The sequence below is a fragment of the Myotis daubentonii genome, chromosome 12 (assembly GCF_963259705.1).
Source record: "Myotis daubentonii chromosome 12, mMyoDau2.1, whole genome shotgun sequence".
NCBI classification, from domain to species: domain Eukaryota; kingdom Metazoa; phylum Chordata; class Mammalia; order Chiroptera; family Vespertilionidae; genus Myotis; species Myotis daubentonii.
In genome coordinates, this window is record NC_081851.1 from 64,187,263 (window position 1) to 64,207,143 (window position 19,881).

General features: G+C 44.4%; 1 protein-coding gene across 6 annotated transcripts in view; it reads right to left on the minus strand.

Moving 5' to 3' along the window:
• Positions 1 to 19,881, minus strand: part of RASGRP3 (RAS guanyl releasing protein 3) — a 106,478-nt gene that overhangs the window by 5,389 nt on the left and 81,208 nt on the right. For 5 of the 6 annotated variants that reach the window (XM_059660150.1, XM_059660152.1, XM_059660151.1 and 2 more), the window contains 7 exons: positions 17,255 to 17,332; positions 13,734 to 13,850; positions 11,489 to 11,604; positions 9,084 to 9,231; positions 4,305 to 4,341; positions 1,261 to 1,386; positions 564 to 928 (listed from right to left, as the gene is read on the minus strand). In XM_059660150.1, the coding sequence (XP_059516133.1) occupies positions 564 to 928; positions 1,261 to 1,386; positions 4,305 to 4,341; positions 9,084 to 9,231; positions 11,489 to 11,604; positions 13,734 to 13,850; positions 17,255 to 17,332 (987 nt within the window). The remainder of the gene's footprint in view (positions 1 to 563; positions 929 to 1,260; positions 1,387 to 4,304; positions 4,342 to 9,083; positions 9,232 to 11,488; positions 11,605 to 13,733; positions 13,851 to 17,254; positions 17,333 to 19,881) is intronic. The other variant, XM_059660155.1, reaches the window with a different exon arrangement.

Consider the following 19,881-nt stretch of genomic DNA (forward strand, 5'->3'; position numbering starts at 1 on the left):
GAGGGAGAGAGAGATCAATGATGAGAGAGGATCATTGATCAGCTGCCTCCTGCACGTCCCCCACTGGGGATCAAGCCTGGGGAATCAAACCTGGGACCCTTCAGTCCGCAGGCCGACGCTCTATCCACTGAGCCAAACCAGCCAGGTCAAAGCCTCCTTTTAAAATAGGGGTAAGAGTTTCCAACTCTCCTTTATCACTTCCACTACCTCCTGATTCTAACTTGGGAAACTAAGCTGATTAGTGTAGCACACCGGTATAATGAATGCACGCAACATTCATGGGTCCCTGGGACATCATCGCAGTACACAGGCATGGCCACCTTCACTAAGGCTTAGGACACATCCAGTTCAATTTTATACGTGACGAAACAGGACCAAAGAGAAAAAACTATGTTGCCCAAGGTCACATAACCAGCCAGTGGGAAAACCAAAATGTGACATGTCTTGATTCCCGACCATTCCGCTTTCAAAACTACCAAACCGCCTCCTGAACTCACTGGAACACTCATCTCAGCCCTGCCAGCTTCTCCTCTGATTTCTTTGTGGTTTGACCCAGCACTGACCTCACCATCCTGTCTGGCTTCGCCCATGTCTGCTTCATCCTGGTCAGGCTCAAACTCGGTGCCCCGGTCAACGACATCCACGCCAGCCTGTACCCTGGGCTTCTCATTTTCCCACTTGGCAAAGCCTTTGTCCTTTGCTGCTTTGTCATGGAACTTGGATTTCATTTTGGGGAAGGTGTGGGACCCTGAATCTCCCCAGCCAGCCTCTGACCACACAGGCTCAGTCTGGGTGGCCTGGCTGGTGGTGGCCCGCTGCAGCCTCACGGAGATCTTGCGAGAAGAGCCTGTAACCAGAGTGATGGCTCTGCTGTCCAGGTCCTGGTGTCCAGCAGCGACGTCAGGGAACTCGAACACCTCATCCTGCACTGCAAGGGGAAAACTATTGTGATTATTGGGCATCTGATTGCTTCGTAGCAAACCATCCAAGTTGGTACAAACAACAGGAGTCTGACAGGTCAGGTCCCAGAGCAAGAGGCCAGAGGCAGAATGAAATTGGCTTCGGGTGAAGTGCATGCTAGACCTGAAAGCAGAGAGAAGTGAGGGAACTCAAGGCCGTAGCCACTGCTGCTCACCCTGAAGAATGCCTTGGTGTTTATAATGACTCTGACCAGGTTTAGATCCAGAACCCAACTGAGGTCCAGGTGTGGGAAGGGGAGCAGAGAGAAACGGGGGTAGTAAAGAAAGTAGAGGACATTACCTGGGGGCAATGAGGGGCTTCCAGGCAGCGACCCATGACCACTGCCCAAGGAGGGGGCCCGGGCGAATCTCCTGCAGGCCAGAACCAGGAGGTCTTTGCACTGCTTGTGACAATTGGCTCCGCAGTCTGAAAAATCCCAAAGCATCGCAGACGGTTAGTGAGAACCAAGTGCCTCTGGTGCTGACTGGGCTTCCAGGGTTGCACTTGAGCTGTTCACCCTCCCTCCACCATCCTGGATTCTGTGTTGACTCTCAGAGCCCGATTCAGGCTCACAGGGTATGTCTAGGGGCTGGAAAAAGGCCAGTGGGACTCTTGCCAGTCTGGAATTCCTGTAGTTCTCTTATATTTGTTCAGCTTCTTTTTCTACACAGTTCATTGAGGTGCTGGGAGCCAACAAGCAGGGGCTAGGTTGGGTGAGGAGTTGCCTTTGCCCCAAACTAAATGCAAGTACTGTGAGCCTGGGGTTCTTTCCCAGGCCATAGATTCCCCACAGAGAGGCAGAATGGGGGCCAGAAGTAGAGTCTGTGAAATTTCTCATTAGAATGCTTTACTTTTTAAAAAAGCAGAATATTAATTGCTACTTGGTGTAGAAATTTTTCATCTGATTCCAGTCCTACATTTCCCTTAGATTCACTGAGCAGATAGGATAATTTTTAAGAGTATATTTCTCTCTTACCATCAGAGGACCTAATGATTTCCAATACCTATTTTCCCCAAATGGTCTTATTTCAAATGGTCTTGTAATGAATGACATCACAGAAAGATCAAGTTGTAAACACATGTTCAGTCTATTTTAGTTTTTTCACTCTCTGTGCCTTTAAGAGAAAATGCCATACGTACAAAGATGACCCAAGAGTTTAACTGATATTCATCTTCATAAAATTGTGTGTGTGTGTGTGTGTGTGTGTGTGTGTGTATCTGTCTGTCTTTTAGGGTACAAGGGACAGAACCAGGATAAAACTAATGGGCGTAAGATACTGGAGTATCTTTGCTGCTTGAAAGTAAAAATCCAAGTTAGACTAAGACACTGATACAAAGAACTAAAGGGAAGAATTTTGAGCACTAAAATGTGGCTCCCACTGAGATTCAGGGAAGTGTTCTGTTCACGCAAAATGAGGGCCAAACACCGAAAGATGACTAGAGAAAAAAGCATCACAAGGGACCAAGAGTAATCTGAAGGCATCCTGTGATCAAGATGTCTCTTTCTGTTGTTTCGTGGGAGGCAGTTAGACAGACGTGAGCAGAGCCAGGACAATGGGCCAGGTACAGAAGCCACCAGGGTGGAAGGCCCTGGGTGCCTAGCAAAGGGCAATTCCAGGATGGGACCTCGTGCCCAGCGTGACCTTTCCTCCCCTAGCACATTGGATCCCCTGGCCTTTCCTCCCTAGAGGTCACATCCTGGCCTCAGTTGTATTTCAGCTCCATCCAGAAAAGCAGCAAAACCAGACCAGTGACCCCAAGGCTGACCTCAGGACCAGCTGCATTGAAAAATGGCCCCTTTGCCCTGGTGCCAACCTATCAATCAAAGGAGAACCCGACCCTGAAAGGACACACCTGGGAAGCTGCTGAATATTCTGAGATCTTCCCCTGGGACCTCCCCTAAAATCTCCACCCTTAAACCCTTAAGATGGAGGACCCAGCCCCCTCTCCCTTCTGGCGGCCCTGCGGAGCCTGGCCCTTCCTCCTCTCCCCCCTCCCCCTCCCCCCAGGCAAGTCACCTTTACCTTCCTCACTTCTAAGCTCCCAGGGCCCTTCTTTTGTCTCTATAACTTGTTTCCTAAGCCCATTTCTTCTATGAATTACTTCTCCTACTTCTGTGATTTTCCACATAAATGTTCTCTTACAGTTGGAGCCTTGGCTCTGAGTTCCCTCCTGGCCAGAACTCAAGTACCGAGGTTGCTGAACCCAGGTCTGGTCCGACCCCACCAGTCTAGCACCTGATGCCGTTCCCACCATCACCAACAGTTTTATTATATTTTTCAAGAGCATGATCAGGTTCTTAAAAGAACCAGTACCAAGAGTCTGCATAAAATATTCAGCCATTTCTTAAATCAAATATCAATCATGTATAATAATCATGTTACAAACAGCAAACACAGTCCTAAATGCCTAGTAATTTGCATGTGTTTACAATCATCACATATGTATTTATTCAGTTCATATATTTTAACTAAATGGGGGAGCTATGTGAATTAACTCATTGAAAGGGACAAAAGTACATTTTAAGGTTTCTCTTCTCATCAATATCTGTGACTTTCTAGGGAAAGGAATAGCTGTGTGAGAGTGGAAAGCAATGCAGATGTATTGATTATGTGTGTGTTTTTCCCCTTGAGGGATAAAGTTCTTATACAATGCAGTTCAGCAAGGCCTGTCCCACTTCAGAATTCCCACCTTATTTGATGTGTGCTGATAATTATGAGCATGCTATTTTATTTTTTAAAAATTCTTTATTAGTTAAGGTATTACAAATGTGTCCTCATGCCCCCCCCCCCCATTAAACCCCTATCCTCCCCCCCCCACACTCATGCTCTCATCCCCCTGTTGTCCATGTCCATTGGTTTAGCTTATATGCATGCATACAAGTCCTTTGGTTGATCTCTTCCCCTTGCCCCCACCCTCCCCTACTTTCCCTCTGGGGATTGATAGTCTGATCGCTGTTTCTCTGTCTTTGGATCTGTCCCTGTTCATCAGTCTATGTTGTTCTCTATATTCCACAAATGAGTGAGATCATGAGGTATTTATCTTTCTCTGACTGGCTTATTCACTTAGCACGATTATGAGCATGATATTTTAGAAGCGGGGACTAGATGTATGCAGGCTGATAGAAGTGTGTGCTTCCTCTTTAACAAGCTATGAAAACCCAGTCTGGGCTCCCCCAAACTCCGGGGAGTCCTTTCCCAAACACGTTAACTCCTCAGTTGCCAGTGGCCCCAAAGACCCAAGTTCTCCTTCATGCCAAGAGCTTTTGTGGTTTCATCAGACACATTTGATTCTTGTCCCAGATGCCACCTGTAAAAAATGTTAACACAGTAACACGTATTTACCTTTGCATTTGTATCCTTGCTTGATAATGCCCCAGAGCTGTAACAAAAGACAAAGGGATGTCAGGGAATCTGAAGAAAAATCTGGAAAGAAAACAAGGCCCCGAAGAAGGAAGTCCTGGGAAGCGTGATGACTAGTGGAGCACAAACAGGATGTAGCTGCCCCTGACACCCTTCCTGTCAGATAGAAGAACCCTCCCCCAGCCCGCTCCAGCTGGGTGATAACAGGAATTCTGTTTCCCTTTTCTGTCTGGGAGCCAAATGGGAGCTGGGATGGGAAACTGACGGTGGTGCACTTATTGGACTTTAGCACCTGCGCTCTCAGCAAAATTCACGGGGGAGACTTTTTCTGTCCTTGGCTTTCGTCTTATTCATGCTGCTCTAGGTGCCCGTTGCAGGGAATTAAGCGACCTAAGCAGTGCACATCCCACTAAAGCATTTATATTTTGCCAGGTTATTTTCTGAGTAACATTAGTACTTCAGCAGAAGAGGAAAGGATCTACTATTTATTCGTGTATTCATTCTCCGCATTTGCTCAGTGTTTGGCCTGAGCCAGAGCTGAGGGTGAGGGTGAGGGATGAAGGATGCAGAAAAGGCTCAGATTCTGCCAACCAAGTAGGAAGTGAGATGCAGGAAGCGACGGAGCATTTGCCCAGGCAGTTCCGGGGCATCTTCCTGGTGGTGTCATACTGGAAACCGTGACGAAGGGGCTTTCCCATGTTCTTTCTGTGCCGGTCACAGCACTTGCATGTGGGTACCAGGGACACCAGGAACATAGATGAATGAAAGGGGCTGAGCTTAAGCTGAGGAAGCTCACCCCGAACCTTTTACTGGTTAGGTTAGGTGACTGATATCTACTTAATAAAATAATTTTGAAAGAAGCCAGGCTGGTGGCCTACTGGGGCTGATGGAGATGTCACTCACAATGCACTACAGGGGAACAATGCCCTGAGTGTGGGCATTATGGCCCTCTGACGGGAATAAGTAGCCGCCAATGTGAAGTGATGCAAGGGCATTCTAAAGGCTGCTCCCTTACCCTCCTTCTGACAAGAAAATCCCTCCAGTGGAGAGTGATTCCTTTGAGCCTTAAAAGTTATTTGGTTCTTCAGATTACATTATTAAGTTGCAAATGACTCCTGGGACAGGGCAACTTGTTACCTTGGGGACAAGAAGGATTATTAAGACAACTGATGGGGCCCAGCTGGTGTGGCTCAGTGGTTGAGCATGACCTATGAACCAGGAGGTCACAGCTCAATGTTTGATTCCCAGTCAGGGCACATGCCAGAGTTGCGGGCTCAATCTCCAGTGGGGGGGAGGGGTGTACAAGAGGCAGCCCATCAGTGATTCTCTCATCATTGATGTTTCTACTGCCTCTCTCTCCCTCTCCCTTCCTCTCTGAAATCATTTTTTATATATATATGACAATTGCCTGGCGGCAAGGCCTCAGGTACCTAGGGTGACTGGGCAAGGGCGGGAGGAGACAATACAGCAAAAGCAAGTGGGTGGTCAGAGCAGAGACATCATGTCAGAGCCATAAGGACCATCAAGGTAATCTCTTTTGTTCCTTTTTTATAATAGGTAAGTGTGATGATCCAGGAAATTAAATAAGTTGCAAGGTCCCAGGTCTGGGAAACTTTGTAGTGATAAGAAATTGTTACCTCATTGAGTCCTTGGTAATAGCACTAACAATAATAATAAGGATAGCTAAGGTATATTGGAGTCTTGCTATGGGAGAAGCACAGTTTTAAGCTCTTTATGTGTATTAACTCATTTGATGCTCACAGTCTCCCTGTGGGATAGGAAATAATAATTTCCTCATTTTTACAGATGAGACTGAGCTACAGAGCGGTGAATTCAGCTGGCCAGGCCTCATAGCTAGTAAGCAGGGAAAGAACAATGTGTCGCTTGGAAGAAAGACAGGAAGCCGCTGCTCCTGGGTGCCCTGTGTGGGGACCAAAAGCCACTGATTTAGGACAAGAAAGGGTAAGCGTTAGGAAGCATCCTACCATCCGGGTATGACACGTTGTTAGCATAGCTGCAGGAACTGCTGAAGGAGATACAGGCAAGCCCGAGTCCTCTCAGGAGGGGAAGTCAGGGTATTGCTTGTTGCCTCCTTGCTTAGCAACTAGGAGACAACACTGGGCAGGAAGAGGCTCTGGGTAGTGAGCCAGCCAAGGACAAGGAGAGGGTGGCCTGATGTAGATGAGTGAGTAGGAGCACTTCCCACAGTCCTTTGATTGGAGACCTCAGGCTGCTGTAACATTTGGGGGATTGGTTGTGATGTAAGGAGCACTGGACCGGGAGTCAGGAGACCTGGAGATGAGTCACAGACCTGCTGCTAAGGTTCCATGTGACCTTAGGGAAGTCACTTAACTCTCCAGACCCTGAAATAAGGGAATTAGCAAATGTCTTTCAGTTCTGGAATTCTAATTTTAAAATAAGTGTATTTTAAGTACTGTCTGTTTATCTTTCTTACCCTTAAAATGGAATTTATTTCGAAAGCCAGTGGTCCAGTCACTGATAAATGGTTCCTTACATTCCCCTACAAAGCCTTTCAATGATATATCTAGAGAGTTTTATTTATTTTAAATATGATTATATTGATTTTAGAGAGAGAGGAAGGGAGAGGGAGAAGCATTGATATGAAAGAGAAACATCAACTGGCTGCCTCCTGTACATTCCCTACTGGGAATCGAGCCCAAAACTCTGGCATGTACCCTGACTGGGAAACAAACCAGAGACCTTTTGGAACACAGGCCAACGCTCAACCAACTAAGTCACACCAGCCAGGGTGAGAGTTATGGTTACAAATCCCTTTGAACCCAATGGGCTTTTAAAAATGTTTGTGAGTAAAGATCAAATCAAATTGTATCAATGATTAAATATCTTTTGAAAAATAAAATAGGGACATTACAATTTTAATGATTTAATTTCCATTAAACACCAAAAGTATCAAGGAACACTAAAATATATAAAATATATATTTACTCTGAGCTATGTGACACACAACATGACAGGTAAGTATTAACCCCCTTTGCAGATAGAAAAACAAAGAGATGGTCAATAACTTGGTCAAGAACAAAGGGTTAATATAAGGGACAGAGGTGAGATTCAAAGCCAGGATTCCTGACTCCAAGTCCAGAGCTTTCTACCTCACCCCAGCCGCATCAAGAACCTAGCGCCAGCAAATCTGCTCTGATGAGTTGGGGAGAGGAGTGTGGATGCACCCCAGAAACACTGCCTTGTTGTTTCCACAGAACTGGTGACAGTCCTTTTCATGGAGAGACATCCGGAAGGACTGGAGAGCAGAGATAAGCTCCTGAGATTTGATAAGGGCCTTCCAACTCTCACAACACACCAAAAGACAGACATCTCAACCTGACTTCCGGCTGGTCTGTGCCATGGCCTAACAGGTTCGCTGAGCCCCACTCTGCAATTGAGAGCTACACATGGCCTCATCCCACTTCAGTACTTTTCAGGTATACATATGTGCACACATTCCCACCAGAAAAGAGAAACACAAAAAAGGAGACAGATTTCTTTTATGATAAAGTGGTCTGGGAATGCAATTCCAGTGGTGAAGCTCATAGAAGCTCTCTTTCCCTGGGGGTGGGGGGTGGGGCAGAGAGCTTGTTAGGCTGGCCTTGCCCTTGACAACATCAACTGCTGTGACCAGTTGGGGCCATCTGTGAGGTAACCACTGCCTCTTATTTATCCATTGTCAGAGTGGTATGTGCTTAAACACAGAATCCTGCCTTTGGGGCCTCTCAAAGCTAGTTCTTCAAGAATGGGATGGGGAAAATGTAATTTAGTAGTAGCATATACTATCAGCTGTGAATTCAATACAGGTCAACAGTGGGACTTGACGGCTGAATGAAGCTAACATAACCGAGCCAGGAGCAATCATCATATTCACTTGGCTGCTGGGCCACTCTTACGTAGAGGGACCCCATTTTCCATCTTATTATAACTTGGGCATCAACTAGAAGATGTCCAGGGCACAAAAGTCTTTGTTTAATACCAGGATCAAAGCTGACCTTAGTTTCCCAAAGACTTATCAAACGTGGGAAAATGAAGTGTGTAAACTTCATTTGTTGCAGTGGAGTGGGTAGAGCACAGGATTTAGGTGCTGGACATTTAGACATTTGAGTCCCGGCTCCGGTCACTACTGGCTGTGCAATCCTGGGAAACTCGGGTTACCCTCTCTGGACCTCCAACATTCACAGGCAAATAGGGAGAGTCAAATGCCCATGTCACAGCTAGTAATGAGGATTAATTACACTAATGTCTACGGAAGTATTTCAAGTGCTGGGTAAATGTTATATCCATCCTCTCTCCAAAAAGGTCTTTTTCCTTTTTGAGTTATAAATTACTGAGCCATGCCGTGATGGATTTCTAGTGACTGACACCATATGAAACAAGAACTGGGAGGAACTGGCTAAGATGAATACCCTCCTTAATTGCACCACTTATGAGTGTTAGTGATGAATGCCAGGGCTCATTGGGTGGGACGTTTCCCTGGCAGGGATTAAGCAGGAGAAATTGCTCACTCGAGTTGACAGGCTCACCAGTCTTCCCTATCTTGGCTAGCCCTGCATTCCTAGAAAGAACATAACTGAACCTGCAGATCTTGCTTTTGTTTTTTTATGTAAGTTTTATTTTTAGGGAGCCACCATGTTTAACTTCTGATCCAAGGCAGTCAACGGGTTCTGTTTAGTGAGCCTTCTCAGAATGCAGCACAAATAACTGCAGACAAGAGGAACCAATGGGAGACAGACTTACAAATCCTGCACAGTGTTCGCAGAAGGTTGGCTTGAGATAGGTCATCTCCTGAAAATTATGGATAAATCCTGGTCCCATTTTACAGTGTAGTTGGGACTTAGCTCTCAGGAAGTAAGCCATCATTTCATCTTTACTTATTAGGCCATCCCTGTGAAAAGAATCAAAGAAGGGAGGGATCTTTGAATACCATATTGCAAAGTGGTTGTCATACTTTAGTCATTTACTCCTCCAAATCTATGTGGCTGAAAGCAGGTGAGGAAGGTTCACTTCTCTGTTACGTCTGAAAGGAGGAGAGGGCCTCTCATAGGTTTGAAGTGCCAAAGGCTTTCTTAGTAAGCAGATGTGTGTGTGTGTGTGTGTGTGTGTGTGTGTGTGTCCTATGTACCATAGCACAGAAAGTCTCCTTTATTACTAAATAGGAGCTTCCAGGAGGACATCTCCTTTCTACCCCTTGCCTTGCAACAGAGTTTGCAAGAATCAGACTGCAAGAGGAAGGCAGAGAACTGATCATTGGACCCACCATTCTCATGTTTACTCAGTGTGATGCCATGCAAGCCACTGCCATTGGTAACCTTCTCTTGGAGACATCCTCTCTCAGAGGAAGTCCTTCTCCCATCCCCCCTCTCCAGCCTCCCCAGGTTCTGCTCCCTCTCTCCACCCACTCCTCCTCTGTTTACCGATATGCTCAGGACTTCCTTCCTAAAAATGTCTTTCCTCAGTCCTGATGCCATCTCCTATACTTGTCTTTTCTCTCTTTCTTCTCAAATTCCAAAATTTTTCAAAAAGAGTATTCATCAGACATTTTTTCCATTCCTTTCATTACTCTTTACACCATATGATCAGGTTTCTAACCTCACCATTCTATTGAAACTGTCACAATGACAGCCTCAAGTAGCCTTTTCTCATTCATTGAGCTTGTTCACCTGTGGGCGGCATGTGACAGTGTCTCCTCCAGGGATGCCTGTGTTTCCTTCCCTTTTCATGATCCTCCTTCCATGGCTCTTCTGCAGGAACCACTTCTTCATTTTAGCTTCTACATGAGGGGAAGGGAGCCCCCGAAATCACATTTCTCGGGCCCCGTCTCAGATCTTATGCCTGGGACTCCAACTTACTCCACTGGGCTGAAGACATCACACTCTACATCTCCAGCCCTGACTGTTCCCCTGGATCTTGGTGCTACATCTTCAGCAACCTGCTAGAATCTCTTCCTGGATGGTCCACTTTCCTCTCAAAATAAACATCTTTGTCTCACCAAAGAAATCATATAAGCTATGAATACTTCAAATCTTCATTTTTTGGGGAAAAAATGTTATATATCTGCTGGGAAGTCTCAGTTTCATCTAAATATCAGCAGAGAACAAGAAATAAAGACTGGGAAATGATTTTAAGTTTATGTCCTATGTATGTGCTACTCATAGAAACAAACAAAGGGAAGAAGTGGGCAGCTTGTGGGTAACTTAACTTTCATAAAGGAAGTTTTTGTTTTTAATAATTTAATTCATTTAAAAGTATTATTTGTTCTAGATATACAATACAGATGAATTAAGTCTTTAAGACATTTATGATAAAGTACCAAGGCTTTCCTTGGTATGTTGAACTACATACAGTTTTAATTTTTAAAAATTTCTTACACCAACAAAAATATTAGAGGAATTTAATATGATATAATGTGGACATATCACCAATATAAAACCAAGCATTTCATTATGGATGGTTTTTAAACTATGAATTAATCTCAGATAATTAAAAATTAATCAAATTATTAATGCCAGGCTTTCTAGGAAATTATTTTTTAATCATTTTTTTTCAATGAGCTGGGTTTTAGCCTCTACACTCATTTAATTTTTCAAGAATTATTTGAAGATAAAGAAAATTTTTGTTGTTGTTTATCAAGACAACCTTTGAGCTTGCAAAGGAAAAACAAAAAAGGATAGGTGTAGTCTGGCTATCTGCAGCCATAACCTGCTCTCATGAAAACCACAAACAATCAAAAAGTAAAAAATAAAAATCTTACTTTCTTGGTGAGTTTATAGATTGCCTACAGGTTCGCTGATGCTGAGGACTGTACCAGGCCAGCCCTAACACTATTTCTCCTCTACTTTTTCTGATGGAGGTTTCGGGGTCGATGAACTAGCTAAACAGTAGAAATAATGTGGGAAATGGAGAGCTGGGCTAACTTGCAAGTGGGCGCTTGTACTCAGCACTGACGATGTGAACTGTCCTGCGATTCCATCCAACCAGTCATGTTCATGGCCACCAAGAGAAAATTCAGGGAAATGTTAGATTCAGCAACGCACTAGGATGGAAGCTGTCAAGATGTAGACGAACCACTTCCTTGTTCTCTTTTGATAAAAATTTTCTGCTTCAGGAAAGTTGCATTAAAATATAACAAAATCAACACTTACTGATCTTTGTCCAGCACACAGAAGGAATCCAAGAAGGGAAAATTGGCAGCTATACTTTCAAAGTCCTCTTGGGAGATGTACCCATCATGGTCATGGTCATAGTTTCTAAACACAGACTACAAAGAAAAGACAAATATTTATTGAATGACCACTTATAAGTCAGGCTCTGAACTTCTTATTGGGAAAGCAATGATAACTAGCATACTATTCTTTCCATCAAGAAGCTTAGAATCTCATGGGAGATTAAAAAAAATCAAGAGCCTTTATGATGTAACTAGATCAGTGCAATGCTAATGATAAAAACAGTGCTATGGGGTGGGAGAGGTGGCCTTAAAAAGGTTTCCCAGAGAAAACAGGTGTAAACTGATACCTCAGGGTTGAATTCACAAATGCCAATACCACGACAATAGAAAATAAAGCTATAAAATGTGAAACTTTTCAAAATTTAAAGTATGCTTTGAATGCAGCTCCAATCAAAGTCCCAGTGGGAATCATTTTAAGTGAACAAACTAATTCTGAAGTTCAAACAGAAGTGAAGGCATTGAGAACAGCCTAAAATTGTTTAAGATGAGAAGTAATGAGGCTGCGGCTATCTTGGTTCTGGGGTCCCCGCAAAGATGTTCAGTGAAGCCACTGAAACCTCCCTGCTACAGAGCAGGAGTTGCTACAGCTCAGGCTGAGACAGGGTCTGGAACAGAGGCTGGCAGTGATGAATCAGTACCAGAGCTGGAGGAACAAGATCCCACACAGGCCACCACACAACAAGCCCAGATGGCAGCAGCAGCTAAAATCCATGAGAACCAGCCAGCAAAGCAAAACAGAGGCAACGTGAAAAGAAGGCATGGAAGGCTATGTCCAAAGGGGATCTTCAACAGGTTACAGGGGATCCTAGGGTCACTGTCTGGAAATCTAAGAATATCCTCTTTGTCATCACATAACCATCTATATATATAAAAGCCCACCGACTGGACTGGCAGAATGACGAGAATGAACGGAATGACCAGTGGCTATGACGCATACTATGGCAGCCAACCAGCCTGATCCAGGCCCCAATCAGTTCCCCTTCCCCTGGGGGCTGGCCCCACCCCCAATCGGCCTCCAATACCTTGATCAGGGGCGGGGCTGGCTGGCCAACCACCCACAACCTCTCCCCCCAGCTGACTCGGCCCAAAGGGCCCCCATCGTGCACGGCTGACCCCACCTGTGCACGAATTCCTGCACTGGGCCTCTAGTATGTCTATAAGAGCCCAGCTTCAGATACCTACACAGTTTGGGGGAAACTGAGATCCAGGATTTATCTCAGCAAGCACAGCTAGAAGCTGCTGAGAAATTCAGAGTTCCAGGTGAAGCTGTCTCAAACATTCAATAAAACAGACTCTAACTGTACAAGAGGAGAGCGAAAAGAAAGAGGTTGATGAAACAGGTGTGGAACTTGAGGACACAGAATTGGTCATGTCACAAGCAAATGTTTCCATTTTCCCTACACTGGCACCGCTATTTATTTATTTATTAAGATTTTTATTGATTTCAGAAAGGAAGGGAGAGGGAGATAGAAACATCAATGATGAGAGAGAATTATTGATTGGATGCCTCCTTCACACCCCCTATTGGGGATTGAGCCTGCAACCCAGGCATGTGCCCTTGACCAGAATCAAATCTGGGACTCTTCAGTCCACAGGCTGACACTCTATCCACTGAGCCAAACCGGTTAGGGCTGCTACTCCTCTTTCTGTATGGAAAGCTCTGACGGAGCCTTGCCCTTCATTAAGTGATGTTTCTTACCTAAATGGCATTGTGCTGCTGTGTCCCAGACCCCCAGATGCCTACAGCAAGAACAGCTATCCAACTTACAGGATCTTTTCCTACTCTCAGGTAGCCAGTGTACGGGACATGTTATTGTGACCCATGTGGGTTTTGAATGAGTAGATTGTTCCAAACAGCTTCTCAAGTTGCAGGGACGATGACAGAAGTGTCAAGTGCTGGAGAAAGAAAGGAACTGAAAGTAGCTGTGGGTATCTGGGCACAGGAGACTAGACTAACAAGAAGGAGAAAGGGGGCCTTTCTTGGAGACTGCCCTAAGAGGCTGATGTCAGGTTGAGCTAAGTGTCTGCTAAATTGTTCCTACCTGCTGGGGCGGGGGTACTGTTTTCATGGACTCCAGCTGATTCCTGGGCAATCAAAGAATATTCTGAAAAGAGAAAGGGGCCTTCTAGTGCTCACTCTTAACACTCCTTCATCGACTTACCTCAACTAATTTCCTTATGTGCTTGTTGATGACTGTGGGGTCTGGCTTTGGCACCACTCCTGATGCCCACTCCAGGGGCACCACGGGCTTGGTAGGCGTTGTAGGGGAGGTAGGCTGCTGACAGAAAACACACACATTGTTCAACTTTATCTGGGGCCTTGAACAATTAGGACGAGGGACACTGAGAAAGACATATACATTTTGTATATTAATAATCCCAGTAAAAACTTACATGTATGCAACACTTAAATATTTTGAAAACAAACATCTTTGATCAATGGAATCTAATCTGTAACGAAATACATGTTGGAATAGTGCATTCTGTTTAGCAGGAACCTAGATTCTATTATTTTAAATGGGAAAAGATAATTGCTCTCCCAGCCCATCCAAAAATCCTATCCAAGTTCTCCAAATATTACAAAAACATCCTTAAACTTCCATATAACAATCCATACAGATTTCTATATAATACAAAATATACGAAACACCAGAAACCTAATTCTTTAATACTTGGTGCTAGTGACAAATTAGTAGGTGTGTGCAGTAAATGGCTGCCAGTGGTTGGCCAAGTTTATGTCCTTATACTGGCATCTCTCTTAATACACTTAGACTGTTTGTCTAATTATTAGGTCCGTATAGCCCTCTTTTGTGAGCTTTCTACACAGGTTTTTCCATATTCTTGCAAGACATTTTCACTTAATAATGTGGTGAAGATGTTGACGATAACGCATAACATGTTTACACAACACAAGTGAAAAACACAATCCTATCGGGAGACCAGCTGTTCCGTTTACATCCTCTCCCTGGGACCCCACATAATGTAAATATTTTGGCTGCTGCACACATGCAAACTTGTACTAACAGGTGTGTTGTTGTTTTTTTGAGACTAAATTGGGGATAAACATTTTTGCAAGAGGAATTGAGGAGTAAATGTACTGATTTAAGCCCCTAAGAATGTTGTGAGGTGGGTGTTGGTGGCATCCTGTGGGCTACCCACGGGACCAAAAATGACCTGCCCCCTGGATACGGTCACTCCCACTGACAGTCACTCACACACATCTGCACACGTTATGGCTCTTCCTAGCAAGCTTTTCATTTCGTTGATCTGATCAAGGATGAGCCCACAGTTCCCAAACTGTATAGCAAGGTACCCTGCCCACAGTACTGCAGAGAACTCAGAGGGGTACCAAAAGATATTTCAAACTTCCAAGGGAAATACAGTGATACCCATTATCTGTCAGACCCCACACAAACTACCAGCTTGAAGTAGTTAGTGCGCCGGCCACCCACTGGACAGTGCCACACTGCTTTCAGTGATATCCGGTCCTGAAGCAAAACGTCAACGTGGAACAAGAAATAAGGGTGGCAGTTTCCAATCGGATTCCAACACTTAAGAACTTGTACAGAGCCAAAGAGGCACATACATCCATTAGTAAGTAATTGAGGTTATTTATGAATAAAATAAAAAAAAATGTTTTTATTTCAATATATGTGTATTATTTTTCAATTGGGCACTATGCTGTTAGAACATAAATATTTATTAAGTTGTTTGGACTAATTCTCTAAGTGGAACTGTTAAGTATTTTGTTGATCTCGAGGTCGTGTGAAAAATCAGAGACACAAAGTAAAACACAAAGATCCAGTGAGGCACGAAGGGTCCCACTAAGAACAACAGGAAAAGGTTCTTAGTGGAGCTGGCTGTTCAGTAGGCGAGGTTGGCCAGCACCGGCGGTGAGCACATCAAAGCCAGAGGCTCTCAGGAACACAGTCCTGTCTGCACCTCGCTCTCCCGTGATCAGCACATGTCAAACACTCAGCACACAGTAGGGTGGCATTCCATTAAGAGGAGAGACAGAAAGGGACTGGGAAATGTGGTTTATAGACTCACAGGCTTTTAGCACGGGGAAGGGGCTTTGAAAGTTTCTTCTTTTACAAGAAGACCTTTCAATGTTTGAGGGACATGACTCCCCAAATCGGCAACAACTTGAAATCCTGAAAGGAAACTAAAGTAGATCTAAAGAGCACAAAGCAGGCAAGCGTGCTGGAATGGTTGACCCGCCCCTGTTCCCACAAGGGCTGGTGGGAACATGACGGGCAGCGTCCGCAGTAGAAAAAGCACAGACGGGCAGACAGAGGGGCATGAAGCCAAATCCCAGTTCTCCTTTTTACTAGAGACCTACGCTCACCAGACTCAGTTTTCTTAACAGGGTTAATGAGATAACATGTATATGATGCCTGCCAGGCATCCAGCAACCAACAGATAGCAGTGAAGGTACCTGGTTATAGGTAAAGGAAGGAGTCGGAGGTGGAAATGCCGTGTACACAGGTCAGTACAGCCGACTACACCACGGCCAGCTTCACCCCATGAAAGCTATGGAATGAGGAAGGGGCAGACCAACTCCTCCTCCCTCCACATTAACTTTGCCTTTCTCTCTAGCTGTCTCTTAGTCATGATAACTTTGGAGAGTCTGGGTCCTCACTCCTCCCTTTGTCTCTGCTGTGTCTTCCCACATGACTCCATTCTGCAGGGTCCCTAGGAGATGGGCCTCGGGGGACAGCAGGGTGAAGAGCGGATGGAACCATCGCCCTCACTATTTTAAGAACAGATGCTACCAGGCCAGCTGACTCGGACTCATGTGCGTGCCCTCCCAGAGCCGGAGAGCAGCGCTCACAGTCATTCTGCCTCTTCCGGCCTCACGGTGCGGAATCGCTGCAGGTATTATAGATGGACAGACTTAGGGCTGGAGTTGCTGGCAATGTGCCACAGAGTTCAACTGGTGAGAAGAGGAGCATGGGACCTTTATTAACAAACTGACCTCAGGATATGGGTATAAGCAGCAAACAGAGACACTTTTTCCTTTAACATGCAAACCATCCTCATTGTGAATTTCAAATTCACCTAGGTCTTTTTTTTTTTTTTTTAATCAGTGTAAAACACACCTAAGATATAGTCCACTTGTTAAAACTGATGGGAAGTGCTCATTCAGTAATGCATTTTCCTCAATCTCATTATGTACTGTTTCTTAACTAAGAGTCATCCATCAATTAAGTAAGACACCATCCAATGTAATATTAAAATTCTGAGCTGAGTCAATCATTATTAGACTTAGCAAAATTCATGGATGATGATCAGGGTATTGAAAATGTATTAAATGTAATTTTATGTTGAATGGGATTTCTTTTAAAGCCTGGAAGGATCTTAATGATCTTTAACGTTAAGATGAGTTACGATTCACTTTTTTTGGTCCTAGATGTAGGTGAGTTCTTAGAGGAGACACAACCCATAGAAGATCAATAGTAACACAGAGTAATTGCAAATGATGTTCTTCTTTATTAGCCTATGTAAGGAAATAGTTCTCAAACTGTCAGGGCTAAGCTGTGTGACTGCTTAAAAGGGAATAACAGAGATTTTTAAATTCTTCAATCTTTAGATCACAGAGCACCATCACAACAGCCAGTTACTGTAAATGACAAACCGCGGTGCTGGGCACTGATTCTCAGAGAGAGAAAGCAATACCTACCGATTTAGAATTTCTAGGTTCCAGCACCAGTGACAGTTTATAAATATCATCTTCTGTGTGATAGAGGTCCAGTGAAAGCTACAAGAAATTAGAATGGATAAATAAATATGTTGGCTCATATTTATTTATTTACTTGAATCGCCGATATACTTTTCAAACGGAATGGTTAAGCCAATGTCTAATAATCTGAGTGAAAGCAGAACAGCAGGAAGATGGCATGCAGAGGTGGAAAATGAAATTAAAAAGAGGAAAAATAAACTTTGTAGGGTCATCAGCATCAATATTGCTTTATCTAGACTTTGTCACCTAAAGGTTTTTCCTAAACATTATAAAATTGACTTTCCTATAAAATTGCCCCGGCATTATTCCAGATCATGGACACCCTGCTCACAGAGAATGTACACCATACCCACCTTCCCCGGAACCACAGTCACTCTCATCCCCAGGGGCTCTGCCACTTTACAGGAGGGCGCCATCCCCACAGCACAAACTAATGCCACAAGGAACCAGCCACTATGCAGAAGAGTGAAGTGGGATGTCTGAAAGGGATTCTATTTCAAGAGGATATAAAATTAGGTATTGATTACACATGATAATGGATGACACACAAGCTTCATTCCCGTCTATAATTTTATCTGGTACCATAATTCAATTTAATATTGCGTAGTGTGTGCCAACAACCATTAATAACCAAATAAACTCCATGATTCTACTTGGTGAGCCTGAAAGGAATATTTTGACAGCAATACTGGCATAATAGCATCTTATTTGGAAAACAGGTCTTTGCCAGGGCAATTTGGGTGTCTTTCTTGTTCGGTAGACAACAAGGAAAATTTGTGTTAATGAGTAGAATCTGACACTGGATCTCTGGGGTAAGGAAGCCATGGGGAATGGTGTGGTCTCTGACGAATGGGAGGCAGCCACTACTGAGCTAGGACAAGCTGTTGTCAGCCTGGCAATTGCCATGTCTTCTGATTTGTCAAAAGGAGCCAGAAATCTGGAGTTTTATATGGGATACCAGGGGGAATGCTTTGTAAAGATATGATTGTCTAACCCAGCCGTGGGCAAACTATGGCCCCTGGGCCGGATCCGGCCCTTTTGAAATGAATAAAACTATTGAAAAAAAAAGACCGTACCCTTCTATGTAATGATGTTTACTTTGAATTTATATTAGTTCACACAAACACTCCATCCATGCTTTTGTTCCGGCCCTCCGGTCCAGTTTAAGAACCCATTGTGGCCCTCGAGTCAAAAAGTTTGCCCACCCCTGGGCTAACCACTGTGCTGTACACCTGAAACTAATACAAAATAATAGCAAATGTAAACAGTAATTGAAAAAAAAATAAACTAAGTTAATCATTAAAGAAAAAAAAAAAAGAGTTGCCCTAGCTGGTTTGGCTCAATGGATAGAGCGTCAGCCTGTGGACTGAAGCATCCTGGGTTCGATTCTGGTCAAAGGCACATACCAGAGTTGCTGGCTCAATCCCCAATAGGGGGTGTGCAGAAGGCAGCCAATCAATGATTCTCTCTCATCATTAATGTTTCTCTCTCTCCCTCTCCCTTCCTCTATGAATTCAATATAAAATATATTTTTTAAAAAGAGTTAATGGGGACTTTGATGGGCATGTTCCTGTCCTCCTGACTCTGCCTCTAAAGACTGGTGCTGGAGAGGAGTTGACAGCAGTTCCAGACATCCAACCAGAAATTCAAATAAGCCACACACCGAGTAGGGGAGATGCTCTCTCGAAAGACACAGAACATGTTTGGTTATTGTCATATGTCCAATGGACAGATATCTGCACTTCTGATGGAAGTGTTCTGTTCTTCTCCCAGTGTTTGCTCCCCATTTATTAGGGGTGGTGTGAACCTAGGCAAGTCACTAATCTTCTTGAATCTCAGTCCCCTGGTCTAGAAAATGGAATCATAGATCATAGCTCCCTCCCAGGGCTGTGGCGAAGGTTAAATGAGCTAATATGTGACCGACAGGGCTTGCTGAGAGAGCCTCACAGGTGGGAACGGCAGGGTTTGGTTTCCAGTCGGTGCAGCAGCCAAACGCCACTGTGCTCATCGGTGGACGGACGCTGCCCTCTGGGATACCCCTGCCGACTCCCTGCTTTCCCAGCCATGGTCCTGTTTGTCTTTTTGGATCTCCTAGGGCTGTACATGGCCCTGAAAAGACCTGTTCAACTCCCTATCCCATGTTTATAATACAGGCAGCTTGTCAATGGGATTTCAAGAATATGTGCTTGTGTCGAACATCTTTTAAGTTTGGTTGTTTCTGAAAAACGTTCTGAGTCACCATTTCAGGTGGCTGCATTTCCACCCAAGCCAATCGGCAAAGGTGGCTGTGGATTCAGTCTGGACGTGAGGACCTGCATGGCTGGGACTGGAGAACTGTAACATCAGACACACTGGATCATCACACTATCTCCACTCACCATTTTTGCAATTCTTCTTCTTTTTTTCTTATGAGACTGTAAAACTATAGGGGCTTTCCAGTGATTTGCATAGACTCTGGTAAACGTATCTGACAGATCTAAAAATATTATGAAAAGCATCCGACTATTTTATGTGCCACGAAACAAGAAGCGTCAGCTTTTAAAGCTCCTTGCATGCGAATGGGATGA